The sequence below is a fragment of the Ursus americanus genome, chromosome 5, assembly GCF_024610735.1.
Source record: "Ursus americanus isolate L20-20 chromosome 5, mUrsAme1.1.p, whole genome shotgun sequence".
Taxonomy (NCBI): domain Eukaryota; kingdom Metazoa; phylum Chordata; class Mammalia; order Carnivora; family Ursidae; genus Ursus; species Ursus americanus.
In genome coordinates, this window is record NC_142131.1 from 60,458,256 (window position 1) to 60,485,105 (window position 26,850).

General features: G+C 38.0%; 1 protein-coding gene across 1 annotated transcript in view; it reads left to right on the forward strand.

The window, feature by feature from the left end:
- The window catches only part of MEIKIN (meiotic kinetochore factor), an 88,947-nt gene that overhangs the window by 48,753 nt on the left and 13,344 nt on the right, over nucleotides 1-26,850 (forward strand). Inside the window, 3 exon segments of the mRNA XM_087862312.1 lie at nucleotides 9,154-9,285; nucleotides 11,311-11,391; nucleotides 14,078-14,197. Coding sequence (XP_087718438.1) covers nucleotides 9,154-9,285; nucleotides 11,311-11,391; nucleotides 14,078-14,197 — 333 coding nt within the window.

The following is a 26,850-nucleotide window of genomic DNA, read 5'->3' on the forward strand; positions in this document are numbered from 1 at the left end:
GATTCTATTAGCAAGTATCTTGTTGAGGATTTTGGCGTCCATATTCATTAGGGAAATCGGTCTGTAATTCTCCTTTTTGAGGGGGTCTTTGCCTGGTTTGGGGATCAAGGTAATATTGGCCTCATAGAATGAGTTTGGTAGCTTTCCTTCTGTTTCTATTTTTTGAAATAGCTTTAGGAGAATAGGTATTATTTCTTCTTTGAATGTTTGGTAGAATTCCCCAGGAAAACCGTCCGGGCCTGGAGTTTTGTTATTTGGAAGGTTGTTTATCACTGACTCAATTTCTTCATAATTAATTGGCCTGTTTAAGAAATCAATTTCTTCCTGTTTCAATCTTGGTAGTTTATAGGTTTCCAGGAAGGATTCCATCTCTTCCAGATTGCTTAGTTTATTGGCATATAGCTGTTGATAAAAATTTCTAATAATCCTTCCAATTTCAATGGTGTTCGTCGTGACCTCTCCTTTTTCATTCATAATTTTAATAATCTGGGTCCTTTCTCTTTTCTTTTGGATAAGTCTTGCCAGTGGTCTGTCAATTTTATTGATTCTCTCCAAGAGCCAGCTTCTAGTCCTGTTGATCTGCTCTACTGTACTTCTGGTTTCTGCTTGATTGATTTCAGCTTTAATTTTGGTCAACTGCTTCCTTGTGCGTGGATTAGGCCTGTCCCTCTGTTGCTGTTCCAGCTTCTTGAGGTGAGAAAATAAAAACTGCATTTTAGATTTTTCTATTCTTTTGAGTGAGGCTTGGATGGCTATGTATTTCCCCCTTAGGACTGCCTTTGCAGTATCCCATAGGTTTTGGACTGTTGTATTTTCATTCTCATTGGTCTCCATAAATTGTTTAATTTGATCTTTGATTTCCTGGTTTATCGAGTCATTCCTGAGCAGGATGGTTCTTAGTCTCCAAGTGTTTGAGTTTCTTCCAAATTTTTCCTTGTGGTTGAGTTCCAATTTCAGAGCGTTGTGGTCTGAGAATATGCAGGGGATCATTTCAATCTTTTGGTATCGGCTGAGACCTGTTTTGTGTCCCAGAACATGGTCTATTCTTGAAAATGTTCCATGGGCATTAGAATAGAATGAGTATTCTTTGGTTCTGGGGTGTAGTGTTCTATATATATCTAAGAGGTCCAACTCGTCGAGTATGGCATTCAAAGCCTTGGATTCTTTGCTTAGTTTTTGCCAGGGTGTTCTGTCTATTTCCGAGAGTGGAGTGTTGAGGTCCCCTACTATTAATGTATTTTTATCTATATGTCTCTTTATTCTGGTTAAGAGTTGGCTTGTGTATCTTGCTGCTCCCCTGTTGGGGGCATATATATTTATAATTGTCATATCCACTTGTTGAATACTTCCTTTAAGAATAATATAGTGCCCTTCTGCATCTCTAACTATAGTCTGTAGTTTAAAATCCAGTTTATCTGATATGAGAATTGCTACCCCAGCTTTCTTTTGAGGTCCATTTGCGTGAAAGATGGTACTCCATCCCCTTACTCTCAGTCTGAATGCATCTTTGGGTTCGAAATGAGTCTCTTGTAGACAGCAAATGGATGGGTCATTTCTTTTTATCCAATCTGCAACCCTGTGGCGTTTTAAGCAAGAATTTAAACCATTAATGTTAAGGCTGAGTACTGAGAGATATGCTTTTAATTCTGCCATGTTGTCAGTAAAGTCTTTGTTTGTATTGGCTGTAACTTTCTGTTTTGTATCACTCTTGGGGCCTTTTTACTTTTATAGAACCCCCCCTAATACCTCCTGTAGGGCTGGTTTCGTGGTTACGAAATTGGCTAGTGACTGTCGATTCTGAAATGTCTTTATTTCTCCATCAATTCTGAATGACAGCCTTGCTGGATAAAGGATCCTTGGCTGCATGTTTTTCTCTGAAAGAACTTTAAAAATGCTCCCCCAACCCTTTCTCTCATTCCAGGTCTGTGTAGACAGGTCTGACGTAATTCTGATGCCTTTGCCTTGGTACGTGAGAAATTTCTTTGCCCTGGCCGCTTTCAATACTGTATCCTTGGATCTCATATTTGCGAGTTGCACTATGACGTGACGTGGTGTAGGTCTGTCATGGTTGAGCTTGGGAGGGGTCCTCTCTGCCTCTTGGACACGAATTTTTGTTTCCCTTGCTAGATTAGGGAAGTTTTCAGCTACAATTTGTTCAAATATCTCTTCTAGACCTCTGTTTTTCTCCACCCCCTCGGGGATGCCGATGATTCTAACATTGGATCGTTTCGTTGAGTCAGTAATCTCCCGTAGCCAACATTCGTGGGCGTGGATTTTTTTAAGACCATCTTCTATTTTTATTTTTTCCTCTATTAACCCATCCTCCAATTCACTAACCCTTTCCTCCGCTTCGGTGACCCTGGCCATCAGAGCCTCTAGTTTTGCCTGCATTTGGCTCATAGAATTTTTAATTTCTGTCAAATTCGCTCTCATTTCCGCCCTTAGGGATTCTATATTCTCAGTAACATTTTCCTGAATACTTTTTTCAAGTCTACTCATTATCTTGACCATTGTTACTCTGAATTCCATTTCTGATAATTTGGTTACATCCATATCCGTTACTTCTGTGGCAGAGGCCACTGACTCACTGTCTTTTCTTTGCTGGGGGGGGCTTCTCCTTCTTGTCATTCTGATGAGGGGAGGTTGCGGGGTTGTCCAGAGCCCAAAATTATTGACTGGGTCCCAGGCCGTGCCCCTTGTTTTATAGGGATCTTACAGATGTGGGCTTCTTCTTTAAAGATTTTATTTATTTACTTATCTCTCCACAGTCACTGTTGATTGGTGTGAGGTAACCGCATGTGGGCTGGCCACTGGTTCTCCATTTCCTGGAGAGTTCGTCATACACGGCAGTGCAGATATCACTGTTCCTCCAGTGAGAGCTCCCTTGGTTATATCTCCATTTCTCTGATCAACAGTTTTCTTATCTGTAGCTTCTGTTCGCCTGGTTCTTTTCATAATCTCCTCCAGTCGCTTTTTTCTTTCCAGGCGCTCCTGCTCTTCTCTCTGGAAATGCTTCTCTCGCTCCTGCCGAACCCTCTCGGCTTCCTCACGAAGGCGAGCTTCTTCCTCCTTCTGGAAACAAGAATGGGGCCTGTGCTTCCGGCCGACAGGGCCTGTGAGTTTTTTCTTTAGGAAGGACCTCTACCAGATCCTCACAGTCAATATCTGAGAAAAATCCCCTCGTGCTTTTGGTAAGGTAAGGGGAAAAGAACCATTTTGAAGTATACTGGAGTATTCTGTTGCTAACAAAGCCTTCCCTCAGAAGAATATATTTTACCAGAGCCTAACTTGTTGAGGTTTTACTAGAGCCTGACCTACCTTGGGGAAGGGAAATACCCAACTTCAGCCAGCTCTGCTTTTTCGAATGAAGAAAGGAAAATACTCCAATTCCAGCTCTCTCTAGCCTTCCACACGGAGGAATGGAAATATCCAGATACAGCTCTCTTTAGCTGTCCTGTCCCACCTAAGGAGGTGCGGGGACTAAGAAATACTGGTGAATTTTACCCTCCAGTGGTAAAGGCTCAACAAAAAAGACCTAATCATAAACACATGTTGTGTTTACTGAACACTATGACTTAAACCTTGCCACCTTACTAAAGGCCTATCCACCACAGTTCCCATTACCCAGTACATCTTGCCTACCTTTTAGCAAAAAATTACAAGGCTTATTAAAAGGCAAAAATACCACAGTTCGAGGAAACTGAATAGACCTCAGAACCAGAGTCAGATATGGAAGTAGTATTAGAATGATCAGACCAGAATTTTAAACAACTATGATTCATATGCTAAGGGCATTATAGGACAAAGTAGACAACATGCCAGAACAGATGAATAATATAAACAGAGAGATGGAAATTCTAAGAAAGATCAAAAAAGAAATGCTAGAGATCAAAAATACTATAGCAAGAATGAGGAATGCTTTTGATGGACTCATTAGTAGACTGTAGTGAGTAGGAGACAGTGAGGAAAGAATACCTGAGTTTGAGGATATGACAGTAGAAGCTTCCAAAACTGAAAAACAAAGAGGAAAATGACTGAAAAAAAAAGAACAGAATATTCAAGAACTGTGGGAAAACTACAAAAGGTGTGACAAACACACAATTGGACTTCCAGAAAGAGAAGAGGCAGAGAAAGGAACAGGAACAATATTTGAAGGAATAATGACTGAAAATTTCCCAAAATTAATGTCAGATACCAAATCATAGATTCAGGAAGTTGAGAGAATACCAAGCAGGATACATGCCCTCAAAACTACACCTAGATTTATTATATTCAACATCTTGAAAGAAAGAAAAAATTCTTGAAAGAGGCTAGAGGGAAAAAACACCTTGCCTATAGAAGAGCAAAGGTAAGAATTAAGATCTCTCCTTAGAAACCATCATGCAAGAAAAGAGTGAAATGAAATATTTAAAGCCCTAAGAGAAAAAACCCCACCAACCTAGAATTCTATACCTCATGAAATTACCCTTCAAAGTGAAGGAGAATTAAAGACTTTCTCAGACAAACAATAATTGTAATTTCTTGCCAGTAGGCCTGCCTTGTAAGAAATATTAAAGGAATTTCTTCAGGGAGAAGGAAAATAATGTGTCAATGTAGGTTTAACTATCCTAATAATGGTAATGATTCATTCATAAGTCATTCATTTAGTTATATACAGCTATTTTGTCAATTTTTCCTCATTAAAGGTGGGGAAAAAGAAAGTGAGGTAGTAATGATTATGTATAGAACTTGACTCTGAAGGGAAATTAGGAAGAAGCACAGTAACTAGAAGGAGAGGCAGGGATAGAGGAAACATGTTTTGTTGTGTTTACTGAATCATTTTGAGGGCTAATCATTTTGAGGGCTCTCAAATCATTTTTGAGAGCTAATCATTTTTGAGGGCTAATCATTTTGAGGGGTAACTGAGGAAGTGAGGAAGAGGAGATAGCTGAATATTACTCAGTAGGCAACTTGAGCCTCTATGACCTAGAGATCTAGTTGAAGTTGGCCTGAATTTCACTTTTTTAGCCTGAAGCAATAAAATATCTTCCCCTTACTTTCTGTTTACTTTTCCGTGCTTCCTCACTTCCTCCTTGTTGCATTTCCCTTTCTGGCTTACATGTAAACTATCTCAATTTCATACTCCATCAATTCATATACACATGTACACACACACACCTCTATACAAATCAAGGATATTATCATTTAAATGTGTCACATCTTGATTAAATGCCATTTCTTATGCTCTTGTATGATCTGTTCCTTCTCAAAGTTGTGCTTCTAGTAGGTGGTTCCTGACTATAGTTTCATCATCCTCAGGATGCTGGTGTATAAGAATTTCCCTATATTTCTCCAATCAAGATATACAAATGGCCAATAAGCATATGAAAAGATGCTCAGTATTATTAGTCATTAGGGAAATGCAAATCAAAACCACAATGAGATATTACTTCATATCCATTTGACTATAATTGACAAAACAGACAATAACAAATTATAATAATAATAACTGTTGCATCCTACAACTTGGATGAACCTTGAAAAACAAAGAAGCTGGTCAAAAAGACCACATATTATATAATTCGATTTATAACAAGTGTCCAGGGTAGGCAAATATATAAAGATTAGTGGTTACATAGGCCTAGTGGGGAATAGAAGGGAGATTTATTGCTAATGGATGTGGAGTTTCTTTTAGGGGGAACAAAAATGTTCTAAATTAGGCTATGGTGGAGGAGGAATTAAGATGGCAGAGGATTAGGGGGACCCTAAGCTTGTCTTGTCCCTCTAATATAGCTAGATAGTTATCAAATCATTCCAAACACCCAAGAAATCAGTTGGAGGTCTGAGAACAAAAATTGCAAGTCTACAAGTAGGAAAGTGACCACCTTTTGGAAAATTCTTTTGACAAACAGACCAAAACACACCCAGGATCTAGTTTTGTTGTTGTTGTTGTGTTGTTGTTGTTGTTGTTGTTGTTGTTGTTTTCTTCTTTTCTTTTCTGGACAAAATGACGAGATGACGAAATTTGCTCCAAAAGGAAGAACAGGAGGTAGTACTCATGGCCAGGGATTTAATCAATACAGATATAAGTAATATATCTGAACTCGAATTTAAAACAAAGATTATAAGGATACTAGCTGGGCTTGAAAAAAGCATAGAAGATACTAGAGAATCCCTTACTGCAGAAATAAAAGAACTAAAATCTAGTCAGGCTGAAAATAAAAATGCTATAACTAAGATGCAATCCCAAGTGGAAGCCATAAAAATGAGGATGGATGAAGCAGAGGAGTGAGTCAATGATATAGAAGATAAAATTATGGAAAATAATCCAGATGGCTTACAGACACATGAAAAGATGTTCAATATCACTCATCATCAGGGAAATACAAATCAAAACCATGATGAGATATTAACTCAAACCTGTCAGAATGGCTAAAATTAACAACACAAGAAATAACAGGTGTTGGTGAGGATGCAGAGGAAGGGGAATCCTCGTGCACTGTTGGTGGGAATGCAAACTGGTGCAGCCACTCTGGAGAACAGTTTGGAGGTTCCTCAAAACGTTAAAAATAGAACTACCCTATGATACAGCAATTTCACTACTAGGTATTTACCCAAAGGATACAGAAATACAGACTTCAGGGGTACATGGACCACAATGTTTATAGCAGTGTTATCAATAATAGCCAAATTATGGAAAGAGCCCAAATGTCTGTCGACTGATGAATGGATACAGAAGATGTAATGCTCGTGCACTACACACACGCACATGCACACACACACACATACACATAGGAATATTAGTCAGCTAACAAAAAGGTTGAAATCTTGCCATTTGCAACAACATGGAACTAGAGTGTAGTATGCTAAGTGAAATAAGTCAGAGAAAGATAAATACCATATGATCTCACTCATATGTGGTATTTAAGTAAGAAATCAGATGAATATATGGAAAGGAGGAAAAGAGAAAAAAAGGAGAGAGGGACACAAGCCATTAGTGACCCTTAACAATAAAGAACAAACTGAGGGTTGATGTAGGGACCCTCAGTGGGGGATGGACTGGATGGATGATGGATATTAAAGAGGGCACTTCTTGTGATGAGCACTGGGTATTTTATGAAGTAATAAATCACTGAATTCTACTCCAGAAACCAATATTTCACTGTATGTTAACTAAAATTTAAATTAAAAAATAAATAAAAATAAAAAATGAATATACTGAAAACCATTGAATTTTACTCTTAAAATGAGTGAATTTTATGGTATGTGAATTATATCTCCGTAAAACTATTTCAAAAAACCTCAACAAATTCTATATACTATTATGTGGAAGAGGGAAGTCTTTGAAAAGATGTGGAAAGACAGGATCCAGAATACAAGAGGAGGGACTGGCCTTTAAAAGAGGAGGGATATTACTATTGTGCTATATTTGTAAAGGTAGTGGTAGCAGCATGGGCTTTGTGCTTAGAAGGACCTCACATTTCATTTAATGCTCTGCTGTTGCCTTGACATTTTTAATAGTTTTCTTAAACAAGAGGCCCCACATTTTTAGTTTGCACCAGGCCCCCAAAATTGAGTCTTTTGATTTCTTCTATAGTTGTGGGGGAGTGTGAGGTAAGGCTGTTAGCTGAGAATGGTAGAGGGAAGGAGGCTAGAGGTTTAAGGACAATGGGATGAGAGTGAAATAATCATGAGAAGCCAGAGAATTATAGAAACATTGCCATTCATGGTTTTTCCTTTTGAGTTTGTGGTGACTTTGATATGCCTGATTGTATGATTTTCCCAGCACTTAGTTGCAGTGGAGGTACAGAAGATGTTGATGTCAGGAGTCATCTGAGGTTGGGGGTTTGTCAGACATCTGTGACAGAAGGAGAAAGGGATAATGATAATGATAGATGGTGGTAGATGAGGAAGGAATGACAGGAGAAGGATAATGTATGACGATAAATGGTAGGATCAGTAACTTGGAGATTCCATTGAGGGAGGACTTTATATCATGAAGATAATTGAACGTGGGTTGGAAGGATGTAAGACACTCTTCAAATTGGTGATTGTCTAATTTCTGTTGGTGGTAAGAGCTGTGTTTGATTACGGAGTGACTAAAATGCTATGAGGGGAAAAGATTATTGAGAATGCAGAGGTCAAGCAATTGGCAGGCCAGTTGGTTAGATGGATTATCAACTTGTGTGATGAAATTGCTGAGAATAATGACAGGAGTCAGAGAAAAAGCTGTATGTAAGGCATACACGAGAGAAACGGGTCAATAGATGCCGGTAAGTACCTTGCTCTTTGCTGCATACCCTTCCCTTGTTCTTTTCTTGGTTAAAATGAACCTTATAGCTCCTTGGCTTCCTTCCTTCCTCCTTCCTTCCTTCCTTCCTTCCTTCCTTCCTTCCTTCCTTCCTTCCTTCCTTCCTTCCCCTCCCCTCCCCTCCCCTCCCCTCCCCTCCCCTCCCCTCCCCTCCCCTCCCCTCCCCTCTCTCTACCTTCTCTTTATCCTCTCAGCCACAACTCAAAATACTGTCATTCTTTCAGGACTCAACTCCAGTTGCACTTCCTAGGTTATGCTGAATATATGTAAACTGGGAATGCTATTATAAATACATCTCAGAAGCACTGGACAGGTTACGTAGGACAAACAGTCACTCAGCAGTGTGCAGTTTTAGTCAGGAATTAATTGGTAAAGCAACACACTTTTTTGTAGTTGCAGCTTCCTGATGTCTTAGTATTTTTGGTTTCTTAAATGAAGATTATTACATAATAAATACATTTATATAAATGTATTTGATGTTTTCTCTAAAATTTAGTTTTAACTATTGAAAGATAGATAGATCTCATTATCATATTTTTTTACAGAACACTGTTTGGGAGACGTTACCTTAAATGTGGTAGGGAAATTTTTCAAGTTTGTGTATTTTAAGCTGCTTTGTCTTTAGATTTTATTTTTAAATACATAGAAAACCTTACTTTTTTTACAAAAATATTTATCTTTAAGTTGATACCCTTTGCAAGTTGAGGGAATAACAATAGAATTATATATATATAAATTTATATTTATATATGATTTTTATATACTCTGTTTTAATTGTAATAATTATAACATATTTCTATCACAATAAAATAAGACATCTGAGAAGTGCAACAAATGTTTTCATGATTATGAATTTGTTTCAGCCTGAAAAAGATCCCGAACCTAGAGATACAAATTTGCAAACAAAGTTCAGTTCTCGTCATCTAAAAATCAAGGTTCCTTCAAGTAGATCAATTACCAAAGTTCCATTGTCTCAGCCCCTGGAACCTGCATTGGTAAGCACTGACCTTCTGTTAACTAATTCTTAAAAAGCCTATACCAAGGAAATGTACTTTTTGGGAAGATTTAGATATACATAACTTCTTAACAAATCTAGGGGGAAAATGCAGAGAGCTTTATATTTACAGCTATATACAGGCAGATTTTTAAAAAAATGGATTGTCAGTTAATAATTGTGTCTCTAGGGACCACTGGGAAGCAGATATTCAGACAGAATGGAGTTCAAGTGGTGTACTGGAGGGGATAATACCTGAGAAAGGAGCAGGGAGAAAGCAGCATTGGGCAGGAATAGTCTCAGCCCTCAATGCACATCTGCCAAAAGCTCTTCCAGTTCAAGGTCTGGAGCAAAGATAGTCCATTACAGGATTTTTACGTTGGTTCCTATGCGCAAACGTTTGCTGAGGGTTGCCTGAGAAGATGATGGCCTCGACCTGAAAGATGAAGCAGATTCCAGAGAAGTTGCAATGCGGGGATGGGGGTTGGGGTGGGGGGGCTGTCACCTAACTGCAGTCCTTGCAATGGAACAGCAGGTTCTTTGTTCAAGGAGATCTGACCAGAACACCTCCATGGCAGCCACAATGATAAATAATAGCTATCACTGAGTATCTCCTACTCTACAGGTTCTCTTTACATGTATTATTTGTAACCTTTGCACAGCAATCCTTAGGGGTAGAATAATCCCCGTTGTTCAGATGAAGAAGTTAAAAGATAAAATAGCTAATGAATTAGAGAGCTGACATAGTCAGTGTGCCAGGTAAATATACCCATAAAATTTTTTTGATAGAAATTTTCCTAATAAACGATCCCATATTATGTCTTGAACAAACAACTAGTTTTAGAGATGTTAAGCCAGAAAGGAAAGGAAGAGTGAAAGAAATGAGGAAAAGAAAGAAAAAAGAAACATAACATAAACTTTCCTATGACGTTCAAGTTCCAAATCTGAGTCTGTGTTCCAAAGTTGGCAGCATATAATAAACACCTATTCGAAGAGATTTATCAGAGGGACTGGTTGTTTCATGGAATCCAAAAGGTGAAAAGATTGCCAGAAATAAGGTTATCTGTCTTCTCTCTTTTTTAATATCTCTGTCACTCAGTTTCACAGCTCTGCTTCTCTGACTTTTTCCCTGGTTTTTGTCTCTTCTACTCAAGCTCTGTCTTTCTTCTTTCTGTCTCTGTCTTGATCTCTCTCCATCTGTCCTTCTCTGTCTCTGACTCTGTTTCTCTGTCAGATTCTTTCTGTTCATAGTCTTTGGTCTCCATCTTCTCCATCTTTCTTCTCCCTCCCTATCTCTTCTTAGCGTTCCTCTCTTTTATCTCCTCATTGTCCCTCTCTCCCTTTCTTTTTCCCTTTCCTTCCTCCTCTCCCCTCCTCTTCCCTTCCCCATCACTCGCTTTCTCTCTTTAACTTTTAGGTCTCTGATCTTGTCTTTCTCTTGCTCTCTCACTCTTTCTTGATTTGTCCACCTGTCTCTCTGTCTGCCTCTTTGCATCTTCAAGAAATAGAAAATGAGTCTTTATAATTTCCCTAACTTTGATATTGCATAAATGAAAGTGTCTCTATATATTTAAATGTATGTATTTTAAACCAATTATCTTTATTGCATATATGTTTAACAGCTTCATAAATAACTTATAATTCCTTTCCATAAAAAATACAATAATACATTAGCAATTAAATGCTAAAAGTATAATAATTTTCTTAGCAATAAAAAAAGATAATCAAAGCACCCTTTCCTAGTTCAAAACTTTAATTAGCTTTTCTTCCTAAATTAAGAGTGATTTTACCCAAAGTATTCTTGTATAGTTCTTGAGCCATGCAGAACTCTTAGGAGTTGCTTGACCTAGCTCAAGCCAGAAAATTCATTACTTGTCTAGTGGTGTAAAATTTAATTAGCACATTAAAGTTTTATTAGTATGACACATTATGATCTAGTATACTAATATGATATTGTGTTTTTACTGTATTAAATTAGTTTATTTATTTCTGCTATTCAATCTCCTATTTCACACAACATTGATAGAGAACAAATTCTAGCATTCCTGATAAGAAAAGCAGAGGCCTCTTAACAAGTACTCCATCTTCACAAACTGCTGGTTTAGTGGTAAGTATTAGCATTTGGCACTTGTAGTATCTGTGTTTTGGTTCCCCCTCCTCCCTATTATTCTGTTTCTGCCATACCAGGGGAATATTCTACATAGGGAATAATGTCTGTTTTTCTGCTGTATAGACTTGCGTTCACTGGATGTACTCTATATACTGCCGTACATAAAAGAAAGATTAGAATACTGCAGCACCAACCAGGGTTTCGTTTTGTTTTGTTTTTTCGTTTTTTTTTTTTTTATTGTGACAAAATGTATGTAACATAAAATTTACCATTTTTAAGAATGTTTTTTTGTTTTTGTTTTTTTGGGGGGTTTTTTGTTTTGTTTTGTTTTGTTTTAGAGAGATAGAGGAAGAGGGATCACGAGCAGGGTAGTGGGAGGGGCAGAGAGCAAAGGGGAGAGAGAATCTTAAGCAGGTTCCACTTTCAGTGCAGAGCCAGACTTGGGGTTCCATCTCACAACCCTGCGATCATGACCTGAGCCCAAATCAAGATAGGACGCTTAACTGAGCTACTCAGGCGCCCCTAAAATTTACCATTTTAACTCTTTTTAACTGTACAGTTCAAGTACATTCACATGTTGTGCAACCATCACTTTTTTCATGCAGAATTTCTCGCAAAGTTTTTCTTCTTGCAAAACTGAAACTCCATACATTAAACACTAAGTCCCCATTTCTCCATCCCTCAGTCTCTGTCAACGACGATTCTACCCTCTGAATTTGACTGCTCTAGATACTTCATATAATTGGAATTATACAGTATTTGTCTTTTGTGACAGATTTCATTTTCCATAATGTCTCATCCATGTGGTAGCCATGTGTCAGAATTTTTTTCCTTTTTAAAGGCTGAATATATTCCATTGTATGTATATACCACATTTTGTTTATCTATTCATCTGTCTGTGGACACTTGGGTTACTTCCACATTTTGGCCAGTGTGAATAATGCTGCTCTGAACATAGGTGTTCAAATACCTCTTTGTGGAATTGCTGGATCAAATGATAATTCTCATTTTTTACTTTTTGAGAAACTGACACACTGTTTTCCATAACAGCTGCACTGTTTTACATTCCCAGTAACAATGCACAACAGTTCTGATTTCTCTATATCCTTGCCAACGCTTGTTATTTTCTATGTGTTTTTTAAAAATAATAGCCATCCTCATGGGTGTGAGATGGTATTTCATTGTGGTTTTGATTTGTATTTCCCTTGTCGCTAGTGATGTTGAGCTTCTTTTCACATGCTTATTGGCCATTTATGTATCTTCTTTTAAGAGATGTCTGTTTAAGTCTATTGCCCATTTTTTAACCAGCTTATTTATTTATTGTTGAGTTGTAGGAGTTTTTTTTTTTTTATGTATTCTAGATTTTAACCCTTTATCAGCTACATGGTTGGCAAATATTTTCTCCCATTCTGTGGGTTACCTTTTCATTCTCTTGATAGTATCCTTTGATGCACAAAAGCTTTAATTTTTATGTAGTGCAATTATTCTATTTTTTTCTTTTTCTGTGCTATTGGCGTCATAGCTAAGAAATTGTTGCAAAATTCAATGTTATTAAATTTCCCCCCTCTGTTTTCTTCTAAGAGTTTTATAATTTGGCTCTCATCCAACCAGAGTTCTTCTTAGGTTCAACTAAACAATAGGAATACAACTGACAAGCAGGGCAGAAACTGGTGTTCCTCTTCAGTGGGATCAGTCTTCACAGAAGTCCATAGAGCAGTTTACTTAGCAGTGTGGGTACAGCTCAGATACAAGGAGATAAGATCAAGTATCTTTTGTAATACACATAGACATAGCTTCCAGAGTCCCCACAAGAGACATGCCAAATTACAAGAGTCAGGGAAATCCAAACTATGGTGCTTTTTGTAGGGCTTATTTACGTATAGTGAATTTATCATTTATTTACAGTGCAATTATAGTTCTTTCTAGTCCAGATACAATTTATCAATCAGACATCATTTTTACCATTAACAATGTTGGCATTGTTACCTTTATCAGGTTCCTGGTGGAATAGAGTATGAGAATTAAACGAAGATCAGTTTTTCAAGCTGGGAAAAATGGTTCTTTATAGATTTACTTATTCTGGCTGTTTCATATAAATGGAATTGTATAATATGTGGCCTTTTGTGTCTGGCTTCTTTCACTTAACATAATGTTTTCTAAGTTCATCCATTTTACAATGTATACTTTCTTCGTTACTTATGGCTGAATAATATCCCATGGTAAGGATATACTACATTTTGTTTACTAATTTGTCAGTTTGGGGGCATTTGAAAGAATAATAATGCTATGAGTGTTCATGTACAAGTTTTTATGTAAATATGTGTTTTCAGATGTATTGGGTATATGCTTAGAAGAGGAAGTAGAATTGCTGAGTCACATGGTAACTGTGTGTTTAACACTTTTTTTGTAGTGGGCTTTTTAAAAACATCTTTATTGAGGTATAATTAACATACCATACAATTCACCTATTTAGAGTGTGAAATTCAATATTTTTTAGTACATTCACAGGTATGTGTAATCATCACCAGAGTCAATTTTAGAATCTTTTTATCACCTCAGAAAGAAACTCTGTACTTTTTCCCAAGAAAATGCTTCTAATGAGATAGTATTTCACCTTTAATTATGTAAAAATAATTGTTTTTGCCACATTTGACTTCTATAAGAGTAATATATTTTTTTATAGATTGATTTGTCCTCAGTACAGAGAGTGTCTTTTGAAGAACTATTTCCAAATGTCAGCAATTATGTTAATTCAAATGAAATTGTTCCTGTGTCAAATTTGCAAGAAAACTCTTCAAATGAGGTTAGTATTTTCAATTTTTTCTTCAATTACTAAAATAAATTATTACTGTTATATTAGATACTTTGTATATGAGATACTTTAAGAAATCTGTAACTCATTTGAGGCTAACATCATCCACATGAGGAGGCAGCTATCAGTTACAATTCTAAATAAAGAATATTAGGCTGCCACAGTCAGAACACTGCATTGTCAGGGCTTGGGGCTATTAAACAACGAGAGGAAACACTGTTAGCCTACTTTAAACCAAAACTCTGTTTTCATCTATATGTATAAATTGTAGTCACCAATTTCACTGTGTTAGGATGAATACATGAACGTACTATGCTCCATTAAAAAAGAAGATATAAAATTCATAAAACTAAGAGCCATGGGGGCGGGAGTAGAGATAGAAGATGAGCAGAAAAAGAGCAAACAGAAAGTGGGGTGGGGAGAAAGAAAGCCAGAAAGAAGGGGTGTGGGAGCAGACAGAGAAATAGAAGGATACAGTAAGAGAAAGAGGCGGAGAGAAAAAGACATAAAAAGGCAAAACTTGAGGGATACGTAGTGGTTCACTATAGCTAGACCTTTTCAGTGTGACTCTGGGATGAGGGTGGGAATCCAGATGGTGAGAGAAAGCTGGAGACAAGGCTGTAAAGATAAACAAGGGCCAAGATCTCAAAGGGTCTTTATCTTTAATCCATATAAAGCAATTCCAATAAAGGAATCTGAACAAGGGATGATATCATATGTCCTCCTGGCTCCAGAGGTGGAGAACAGATTATAAAAGGCTGAGACTAGAGACAGAGGGATAATTTCCCGGGAGAGAGAGAGAAAGAAAATACGGGGTAAGAGGCTGAAGGAAAGTAAAATAGATTGAAATAAGGACTTGGAATGGAATTTAAGTAGGGAAACACAAGGCCAGGTGAAACTGGAAACTATTACCTCTCTTAAAAAGCATCTTTATTGAGGAATAATTGACATACAATTAACTGCACATATTTAAAGTGTATAATTTGAAAGTTTTAACGTATGTATGCAACTGTGAAACCATGACCACTATCTAGATTGTGAAAATCTGTCAACCCAAAAGTTTTCTCCTCCTGTTTTATAATTTTTTCCTTCCTACCCCTGCCCCCCAAGCAACTACTGATCTAGTTACTATAATTATAGATTGGTTTACATTTTCTAGAGTTTTGGGATCATTCAAATGAGAGAGAGAGAGAGAGAGAGAATTTTTGGTCTGGCATTATTTACTCAGAATAATTATTTTGAGATTCATTCATGTTGTTGAGTGTATCAATATTTTGGTCCTTTTTACTGATAAGTAGTATTCCATTTATAGTATGCAAAAGTTTATCCTTTCACCCATTTATGGACATTTGGATTGTTTAGCTACTAGGAACATTCATGTACAAGTATTTGTATTGACAAAGATTCTCTCCTTGATCGAACTTTAGTTAGGCTCCTCTGAGCCCTCTTCTCAACTAGGCCTTGTGTTCATCCTTGCTGAGTATAGTTTTCGCAAGAATTTTCTCCCACCCTTGCCATCTGATTTCACAACCTTGATCTGATCTGTCCTGTCTCTGGCACTCTGGCCTCTTATGTCTAATTGGGTTCCTGGACCCAGTTTCAAAGTTTGTGTGTGCGTAGGGGAGTTGCCCACACCTCCAACAAGCAATGCTCCTGACATCAGCTGGGTATCTTAGAATTTAACTCAATTTTGACACTATCTACCTGAAGATAGCATCAGATTCCACAGGCAAAGGGCTTAGTTCCACAAAACCACCATCTACTTGAGATGCCACTTGCGAGTCTAGGTTGTTACCTGTACTTCTGACCAACTGCCCATAAATCAGAGGTTCCCATGATCCCCTCCTTGGATTTTATGAATTTATTGGACTAGCTTACAGAACTCAGAGAAACATTTTACTTACTAGACTACTGGTGTATTATAAAAGAATATAACTCAGGAATAGCCACATGGAAGAGATAGGGCATAGGGAAAGGTATGGGGAAAGGTCAAGGAGCTATACATACATACATAACATACATCATATGTTATGCAAATGAGGCTGGTGCTCCTCCTTGGGCAGAGATTTTAGTATTATAATGAGGTAAAGGTAACTGTCATTGTGTGGGTCGTTCCATAGTTTATCTGTGCAGCCATGAGTCAGGGGTGGGGGTTATGGTCAAACTGGTCTGGGTGGTCTGGGCCATGGGAGCTCTTCCTTCAGTCAGTCATTATTGCTTGAAGGGTAGTTTTGGTTTCCATCACAGGTTGCTATGCCCCTTGGGTCTTTGCCTGGGTTAAGAGATAAACTAGAAAAAAGAGCTTAAGGGAAAATGTAGAGAAAGGTTGGTGGCTACAAGCAGCTGAGCAGTAAAGGTCAGGTCTTGGAGTATACCTGGTGACAGTTTCATTACATAGGTATGGTTGGTTAAATCATTGGCCATTGGCAACCGAGTAAACCTCTAGCTCCTCTCCCCTACCTGGAGGTTATGGGGCGGGCCTGAAAGTTCCAACCCTCTAATCCAATATTGATTCCCCTGGCAACCAGCCCCCATCCTTAGGTGCTTTCCAAAAGTTTTATCACATTAACAAAAACACCTTTATTGCTCTTATCACTTAGGAAATTCCAAGGGTTTTAGGAGCTCTGTGCTGGCAATGGGGATGAAAACCAAATATGTATTTCTTTTTAAAAATCTCAATATTATGGTGTCTGGGTGGCTCACTCAGTTGAGCGGCTGACTCTTGATTTCAGCTCAGGTCATGATCTCAGGGTCCTGAGATCAAGCCCTGCATCAGGCTTGCGCTCAGTGGAGAGTCTGCTGGAGATTTTCTCTTTCTCTCCCTCTCCCTCCGCCCCTCCCCTGGCTCATGCTCTCTCTCTCTCTCAAATAAAAATAGATGAATAAATCTTTTTTTAAAAAATCACAATATCACAAGGTCAGTTTAACAAGAATCTCTTTACACTTTTGTCTCCTCATAGTAATTTTTCAACCACTGACACCCCCATTCTTCTCAACTGTAAATCCCTAGCTATATTTGTTGTATTTGGATTTGAGCCCAATTTCTCTCCTCTATTGCAATATCTTATTATAGGGTCTTTTTGTGTGTGTGAATAGAGAAAGGTTTATTTCTTTTTTTCTAATTTAAAATTCAGTTAGTCAACATATAGTACATCTTTTTTTTAAAGTATGGTTGACGTACAGTGTTACATTAGTTTCAGCTTACAACATAGTGAGTGAACCTTATTGCAATAATCTTCAATAAAATCTTACTGTAAATATTAAATATCAGAATAATTTCTTCTCTAGCTGTATGGATGTATATTTCCTTTCCTCTTGGGTAAATACCTCAGAAATTTCCAAACTGTTTTCCAAAGTGGTGGTACCATTTTACATTTCCACCAATAATGTTTGAGACTTGTAGTTAAGTTAATCGTAACCTTTTGTATGGTCAGTCTTTTAATCTTAACCTTTCCAATTGGTACTAAGTGATATCATACTCTGGTTTTATTTATTTATTTATTTATTTATTTATTTTTTTTTTTTTTTAAGATTTTATTTATTTATTCATTCGACAGAGATAGAGACAGCCAGCGAGAGAGGGAACACAAGCAAGGGGAGTGGGAGAGGAAGAAGCAGGCTCATAGCGGAAGAGCCTGATGTGGGGCTCAATCCCATAACGCCAGGATCACGCCCTGAGCCGAAGGCAGACGCTCAACCGCTGTGCCACCCAGGCGCCCCCATACTCTGGTTTTAATTTGCATTTCCCTAGTGACCAATAAGGTTGATCACATATTCATGTGCTTGGCATTTGCCATCTGTATTTTTACTTTGGTGACATACCTGTCCATATCTTTTGCATGTTAAAAAAATTGTTGATTTTCTTATTGTAGAATTTCAGAGTTCTTTATATATTCTTGATGCAAATCCTTTATCAGATATATACTTTGAAAGATATTCTCCTAGTCCATACCTTGTCTTTTTATCCACTCCACTGTCTTTTTTAAAAAATGAAAAAACAGACTTTTTTTGTGTTATTTTACATATCATAAAATTCACCCATTTCAAGTTTACAATTCTGTAATTCTTAGAAAAATCTTAGTAATTCTTAGTAAAATTCTTAGTAAAAAAAAAAAACTTAGTAAAACTTAGTAAGTTTACTTAGTAAACTTAGTAAATAGTAATTCTTAGACAATTACCTGTCAGTTTTAGAACATTTTCCAAATCCTTCACACTTATTTACAGTTAAGCCCTGTTCTCATGCCCAACCCCAGGCAAATACTAATCTACATTCTGTCTCTAGAGTAACCTTTTCTGGACATTTGTTATAAATGGAATAATAAAATCTGTAGTTTCTTGCAAAACCATGTCACTTAAAGAACATACTTTGATGAAGTCCAACTTGTCAATTTTTTTTTTTTTTCATGGTATGTCTTTGTTGTCATATCTGAGAAATCTTTGCCTAACCTAGGGTCACAAAGATTTTCTCCTACGTTTTCTTCTAGAAGTTTTAAAATTTTGCACTAACGCCTCTGAGTTAATTTTTTACTTATGGTGTGAAGTATGGATTCAAGTGTATTTATTTGCATATAGACGTTCAGTTATTCTAACAACATTTGTTGAGAGGTTACTCTTTCTCCACTGTATTGCCTTTCCATCTTTATTGAATAATGGTTATCCATGTATTTGTACGAGTTTGTGTAAGGTTTTACTGTTTATCTTTGTGTAAGTACCACACAGTATTGAATAATGAGGCACTATAATAGTTCTTGAAATTAGTGTTAGCCTCTAAATTTGTTCTTTTTCAGTTGTTTTGGTTATTCTAGGTGATGAACATAACATAATAAAAAAAATAGAATCAGCTTGTTGATTTCTACCAAAAAAAAAAATCCTGATGAAATTTTGATTAGGATTGCATTGAATCTACAGATTAATTTGGGAATAATTGATATCATGACAATATTGAGTCTTCCAACCCAAGAACGATGTATAGCTATTCATTTTTTGGCTCTTCTTTAGTTTCTCTCCAAATTATTCTGTAGTTTTCACTGTTTGGGTCATTATTCCTACCTGATGTCATTATTTCCCTACTGATGACAGTATTTCATATTCTTGGTACTATTATAAATGGTATTCTTAATTTCAATATCTGACTATTAATTGCTAGCATATAGAAATACTGTGTGTGTGTGTGTGTGTGTGTGTGTGTGTGTGTGTGTGTGTGTGTGATCATTATATTAGTCTGTTTGGTTTGCCATAATAAAATAAGATAGATTGGGTGGCTTACACAACAGAAATTTATTTTCTCACAGTCCTGGAGGCTGGAAAGTCCAAGACCAAGGTGTTAACCTATTCAGGTCCCAGAAGGGCATTCTTCTGACTTATAGATGTCCACCTTCTTGCTATGACTTCACATGGCCTTTTCTCTTTTTGCATGAAGTATAAAAGTGCTCTGGTGTTTCTTCCTCCTCTTAAAAGGGCACCAGCACTTTCAGATTAGGACCTTGCCCTTATTAAGTCAGTTAACCTTTTATCACCCTCTCACAGAGCCTATCTCTAAATACAGTCTAATTGGGAATTAGGGATTCAACATATGAGTTTTGTGGGGATAGAAACATTCCATTCATAATAAGTATACTGCAAACTTGCTAAACTTAATTGTTATTTCTGGTAGTTCTCCCCACCCCCCACAAGTTTCCATCATGCCGTAGGCTATTATGTTGTCTTCTGGAAAAAAGTTTACCTCTTCCTTTTTTTTTTTTTTAAGATTTTATTTATTTATTTATTTATTTATTTATTTATTTATTTATTTATTTACTTATTTATTTATTTTAGGTGGGGGAGGTGCAGTGGGAGAGGGAGGCAGATAGAGAATCCCAAGCAGACTTTGTGCTCAGCATGGAGCCTGACGTGGGGCTCATTCTCATGAAACTGAGATACTGATTTGAGCCAAAAATCGGGAGTTGGACCCTTAACCAGCTGAGCCACCCAGGCACCCCTACCTGTTCCTTTTTAATCTGGTTGCCTTTTTGTTCCTTGTCTAATTTCACTGACTAGATTTTTCTGTACAATGCTGAAAGAGGAGTGGAGAGAGCAGACAACCTTGCCTTGTTTCAATAATTTGAGGGAAGGCATTCAGTAGTTAACTATTAAATATGATCTTAGCCATAAGTTTTTCTTAGGTTGAGGAGGTTCCCATTTATTCCTAATATGCTTGAGAGTTTTTAATCGGGAATGAATGTTGGATTTTTGCCAAATTCACTTTTTTGTAACTATTGAGATGGTAGTAGGACTTTTCTTTTACAGTTTGTTAATATGATGAATTGATGATGATTGTGAATTGAACGTAATATACTGACTTATGTTCTAATGATAAATCAGCTCTGCATCCCGGGATAAACCCCACTGAATTATGGTGTATTTTTCTTTTTTATGTGTTGATGTATTTGATTTGCTAAAAATATTTTAGAATTTTACCATCAGTGTTTGTGAGGGTCTATATTTTTATTCATTTGTTTATTTTTGTGATGTTTGTCTCTGAGTTTAGCATGAGAGTAATGCTAGCCCCATAGAACAAGTGGGGAAGTACTCCTTCATCTTCAATTTTCTGGAAAGAATTAGTATTCTTTCTTTCTTTTTTTAAATTATTTTTTATTTTTTTATAATACTTTTTTTTATATTATGTTAGTCACCATACAGTACATCCCTAGTTTTTGATGTAAAGTTCCATGATTCATTACTTGCGTTTAACACCCAGTGCACCATGCAATACGTGCCCTCCTTAATACCCATCACCGGCCTATCCCATTCTCCCACCCCTCTCCCCTCTGAAGCCCTCAGTTAGTTTCCCAGAGTCCATAGTCTCTCATGGTTCATTCCCCCTTCTGTTTACTCCCCCTTTCTTCTTCCCTTTCTTCTCCTACCGATCTTCCTACTTCTTATGTTCCATAAATGAATGAAACCATGTGATAATTGTCTTTCTCTGCTTGACTTATTTCATTTAGCATTATCTCCCCCAGTCCTGTCCATGTTGCTGCAAATGTTGTGAAATCGTTCTTTTTGATGGCTGAGTAATATTCCATTGTATATATGGACCACATCTTCTTAATCCAGTCATCTGTTGAAGGGTATCTCAGCTCCTTCCACACTTTAGCTATTGTAGACAATGCTGCTATGAACATTGGGGTGCATATGGCCCTTCTCTTCACTATGTCTGTATTTTTGGGGTAAATACCCACTAGTACAATTGCTGGATCATAGGTTGCTCAATTTTTAACTTTTTAAGGGACCTCCACACTGTTTTCCAAAGTGGCTGTACCAACTTGCATTCCCACCAACAGTGTAAGAGGGATCCCCTTTCTCCACATCCTCTCCAACATGTGTCATTTCCTGCCTTGTCAATTTTTGCCATTCTAACTGGCATAAGGTGGTATCTCAATGTGGTGCTGATTTGAATTTCCCTGATGGCTAATGATTTTGAACATTTTTTCATGTGTCTGTTAGCCATTTGTATATCTTCTTTGGAAAAGTATCTGTTCATATCTTCTGCCCATTTTATGATTTGTTTATTTGTTTCTTGTGTATTGAGTTTGAGAAGTTCTTTGTAGATCTAGGATACCAGTCTTTTATCTGTAGTATCATTTGCAAATATCTTCTCCCATTCCGTGGGCTGCCTCTTAGTTTTTTTGACTGTTTCCTTGGCTGTGCAGAAGCTTTTTATCTTGATGAAGTCCCACAAGTTCATTTTTTCTTTTGTTTCTCTTGCCTTTGGAGATGTGTCATGAAAAAGTAGCTGTGGCCGATGTCAAAGAGGTTGTAGCCTATGTTCTCCTCTAGGATTTTGATGGATTCCTGTCTCACATTGAGGTCTTTCATCCATTTGGAGTTTATCTTTGTGTATGGTGTGAGAGAGTGGTCAAGTTTCATTCTTTTGGATGTAGCTGTCCAATTTTCCCAGCACCATTTATTGAAGAGACTGTCTTTTTTCCACTGGATGTTTTTTCCTGCTTTGTCAAAGATTAGTTGCCCAAGGAGCTGAGGGTCCATTTCTGGGTTCTCTATTCTGTTCCATTGGTCTATGTGTCTGTTTTTGTGTCAGTACCATGCTTTCTTTGTGGTCACAGCTTTGTAGTATAGCTTGAAATCTGGCAACATGATGCCTCCAGCTTTGTTTTTCCTTTTCAACATTTCCTTGGCAATTCGGGGCCTTTTCTGGTTCCACACAAATTTAAGGGCTGTTTGTTCCAGTTCTTTGAAAAATGTCATTGGTATTTTGATTGGGATGGCATTGAAAGTGTAGATTGCTCTAGGTAGCATAGACATTTTAACTATGTTAATTCTTCTGATCCACGGTCATGGAATATTTTTCCATCTTTCTGTGTCTTCTTCAATGTCTTTCAAGAGTGATTTGTAGTTTCTAGAATATAGATCCTTTCCGTCTCTGGTTAAGTTAATTCCGAGATAATGTATGATTTTTGGTGCTATTGTAAATGGAATGGATTCCCTAATTTCTCTTTCTTCAGTCTCATTGTTCGTGTATAGAAATGCAACTGATTTCTGAGCATTGATTTTGTATCCTGCCACATTACTGAATTGCTCTATACCTTCTAGTAGTTTGGGAGTGGATTCTTTTGGGTTTTCCATATAGAGTATCATGTCATCTGCTAAGAGAGACAGTTTGACTTCTTGTTTGCCGATTTGAATACCTTTATCCCTTTTTGTTGTCTGATTGCTGTTGCAAGGACTTCTAGCACTATGTTGACTAATAATGGCGAGAGTGGGCATCCTTGTCGTGTTCCTGATCTTAAGGGAAAGGCTTTCAGCTTTTCCCCATTGAGAATGATATTCGCTGTAGGCTTTTCATAGATGGTTTTTATGAAATTGAGGAAGGTACCCTCTATCCCTACACTCTGAAGGGTTTAATCAGGAAAGGATGCTGTATTTTGTCAAATGCTTTTCTGCATCAATTGAGAGGATCATATGGTTCTTCACTCTTTTCTTGTTGATATGATCTATCACACTGATTGATTTGCGAATGTTGAACCACCCTTGCACCCCAGGGATGAATCCCACTTGGTCATGATGGATAATCCTTTTAATGTACTGTTGGATCCTATTAGCTAGGATCTTGTTGAGAATTTTGGTGTCCATATTCATCAGGGATATCGGTCTATAATTCTCCTTTCTTTTTTTTTATTTAAGATTTATTTATTTATTTATTTGACAGAGATAGAGAGCGCCAACAAGAGAGGGAACACAAGCAGGGGGAGTGGGAGGGGAAGAAGCAGGCTTCCAGCGGAGGAGCCTGATGTGGGGCTCGATCCCAGAACGCCGGGATCATGCCCTGAGCTGAAGGCAGACACTTAACGACTGAGCCACCCAGGCGCCCCTGTAATTCTCCTTTTTGATGGGGTCTTTGCCTGGTTTGGGGATCAAGGTAATACTAGCCTCATAGAATGAGTTTGGTAGTTTTCCTTCTGTTTCTATTTTTTGAAACAGCTTCAGGAGAATAGGTATTATTTCTTCTTTGAATGTTTGGTAGAATTCCCCGGGGAATCCGTCAGGCCCTGGACTCTTGTTTTTTGGGAGGTTTTGATCACTGCTTCAATCTCTTCATAATTAATCATTCTGTTTAAAAAATCAGTTTCTTCCTGTTTCAGTCTTGGCAGTTTATAGGTTTCCAGGAAGGCATCCATTTCTTCCATGTTGTTTAATTTATTGGCATAAAGCTGTTGATCAAAGTTTCTAATGATCCTTCCTATTTCTTTGGTGTTGGTTTTGACCTCTCCCCTTTCATTCATAATTTTATTAATTTGGGTCCTTTCTCTGTTCTTTTGAATAAGTCTTGCCAGTGGCTTATCGATCCTATTTATTCTTTCAAAGAACCAGCTTCTAGTTCTGTTGATCTGGTCTACTGTGCTCCTGGTTTCTAATCCGTTGATCTCTGCTCTAATCTTGATCAACTGCTTTCTCGTGTGTGGGTTAGGCCTGTTCTTCTGTCTCATCTCCAGCTTCTTGAGGTGAAAATATAAAAACTGCATTTTAGATTTTTCTATTCTTTTGAGTGAGGCTTGGATGGCTATGTATTTTCCCCTTAGGACTGCCTTTGCAGTGTCCCATAGGTTTTGGACTGTTGTGTTTTCATTCTCGTTGGTCTCCATAAATTGTTTAAAATTATTTTTGATTTCCTGGTTTATCCAGTCATTCCTGAGCAGGATGGTTCTTAGTCTCCAAGTGTTTGAGTGTCTTCCAAATTTTTCCTTGTGATTTAGTTCCAATTTCAAAGCATTGTGGTCTGAGAATATGCAGGGAATAATTTCAGTCTTTTGGTATTCGTTGAGACCTGTTTTGTGACCCAGTATATGGTCTATTCTGTAGAATGTTCCATGTGCATTTGAAAAGAATGAGTATTCTGTTATTCTGGGGTGTAGTGTTCTGTATATATCTATGAGGTCCATCTGGTCTAGTATATCATTCAAAGCTCTTGTTTCTTTGTTGATTTTCTGCTTAGGTGATCTGTCTATTGCTGATAGTGGAGTGTTGAGGTCCCCTACTATTAATGTATTTTTATCTATATGTCTCTTTATTCTGGTTAAGAGTTGGTTTGTGTATCTTGCTGCTCCCCTGTTGGGGGCATAGATATTTATAATTGTCATATCCACTTGTTGGATACATACTTTAAGAATAATATAGTGTCCTTCTGTATCTCTAACTACAGCCTTTAGTTTAAAATGTAATCTGTCTGATACGAGAATCGCTACTCCAGCTTTCTTTTGAGGTCCATTGGCATGAAAAATGGTTTTCCATCCCTTCACTTTCAGTCTGGATGCATCATTAGGTTCAGGATGAGTCTCTTGTAGACAGCAAATGGATGGGTGAAGTCTTTTTATCCAATCTGCAACCCTGTGGCATTTATGGGAGCATTTAGGCCATTCACATTGAGAGTGATTATTGAGAGATATGATTTTAATGATGTCATGTTGCCTGTGAAGTCTTTGTTTCTATAGATTGTAAATTTCTGTTCTGTATCACTCTTGGGGCCTTTTTACTTTTATAGAACCCCACTTAACATCTCCTGTAGGTCTGGTTTTGTGGTTACGAATTCAGTCAGTTTCTGCTGATCCTGAAAGGTCCTTATCTCTCCATCAATTCAGAGTGACAGCCTTGGTGGATAAAGGATCCTTGGCTGCATGTTTTTCTCAGATAGAGCTTTAAAAATATCCTGCCAACCTTTCTTCTCTTTCCAGGTCTGTGCAGACAGGTCTGACGTTATTCTGATATTTTTGCCTCTGTACATGGGAAATCTCTTCGCCCTGACTGCTTTCAATACTGTATCCTGGGATCTAATATTTGTGAATTGCACTATGATGTGACGTGGTGTAGGTTTGCCGTGGTTGACCTTGGGAGGGGTCCTCTTTGCCTCTTGCACACGAATGCTTGTTTCCTTTGCTAGATTAGGGAAGTTTTCAGCTACAATTTGTTCAAATATCTCTTCTAGACCGCTCTCTTTCTCCACCCCCTCGGGGATGCCAATGATTCTGACATTGGAACATTTCATTGAGTCAGTAATCTCCTGTAATCTACATTCTTGAGATTGGATTTTTTTGAGCCAGGTTTCTGTTTTAACTTTCTCTTCTACCATCCCATCCTCCGATTCACTAATTCGTCTTCTGCCTCATTTACCCAGGCTGTCAGAGTGTCTAGTTTTGACTGCATTTGATTCATAGCATTTTTAATTTCTGCCAGATTCGCTCTCATTTCCGCCCTTAGAGATTCTATATTCTCGTTAATATTTTTGTTAATATTTTTTTCAAGTCTACATATCATCTTGACCGTTGTTACTCTGAACTCCATTTCTGATAATTTGGTTATATCCATATCCATTAGTTCTGTGGCAGAGGCCACAGACTCATTATCTTTTCTTTGCTGGGGGGAATTTCTCCTCCTCGTCATTCTGATGAGGAGAGATTGTGGGGTTGCCCAGAGCCCAAATTATTGACCAGGACCCAGGCAGTGCGCACTTGTTTTATAGGGACTTTAGGGATGTGGGCTTCTTGATTTTTTCAGCCTGCCTTCTGGGGGAGGGGCCTGCCACGCTGATATTCAAGCAACCCTGTTTGGGTAGAGTCTCCCTCTCCCTTGCGAGGGGGGATGGGGATAGGCACACTGTGAGCTGGTATTTCCAGGCTTTTGTTCTCTGGCGGCTTTCCTTGGCGGTTTTCTGTGACTCTTCTGAGAGTCAGAGCAGTGGTGGCAGAATCCTAGCCTCTGTCTCAGAACAGAGAGATCGCAGTCCGCTCTCCACTGAGCTCTCTTGGCCTCTTTAACTCTGTTTCTGTGGGTGCTGCCAAAAACCCTGCAGCGTCCTGGGTTGTGCGCCCCATAGCCAGTGTCCCAGCCCTCACTTCCAGGCCCGCATGTCTCTGTCCTTTGTGTTTCTAACACCGCCAGCCGCCCCCCCCCATTCCCGCGCGCACTCCCGAGCTCTCAGTTTCAGTGTGGTTCGGGCTCACTCCAGAGTGCCAGTTTTCAGTTTGGTTGGGCGCACGCTCCAGAGCTCCAGGTTTTAGTCTGGTTCCAGTGAGCGTTCAGAGCTCCGGTTTTCAGTCTGGTCGCGCACGTTCCCGGGCTCACGGTCTCAGTCTGTCCTCTCACGGTGCTGGTTT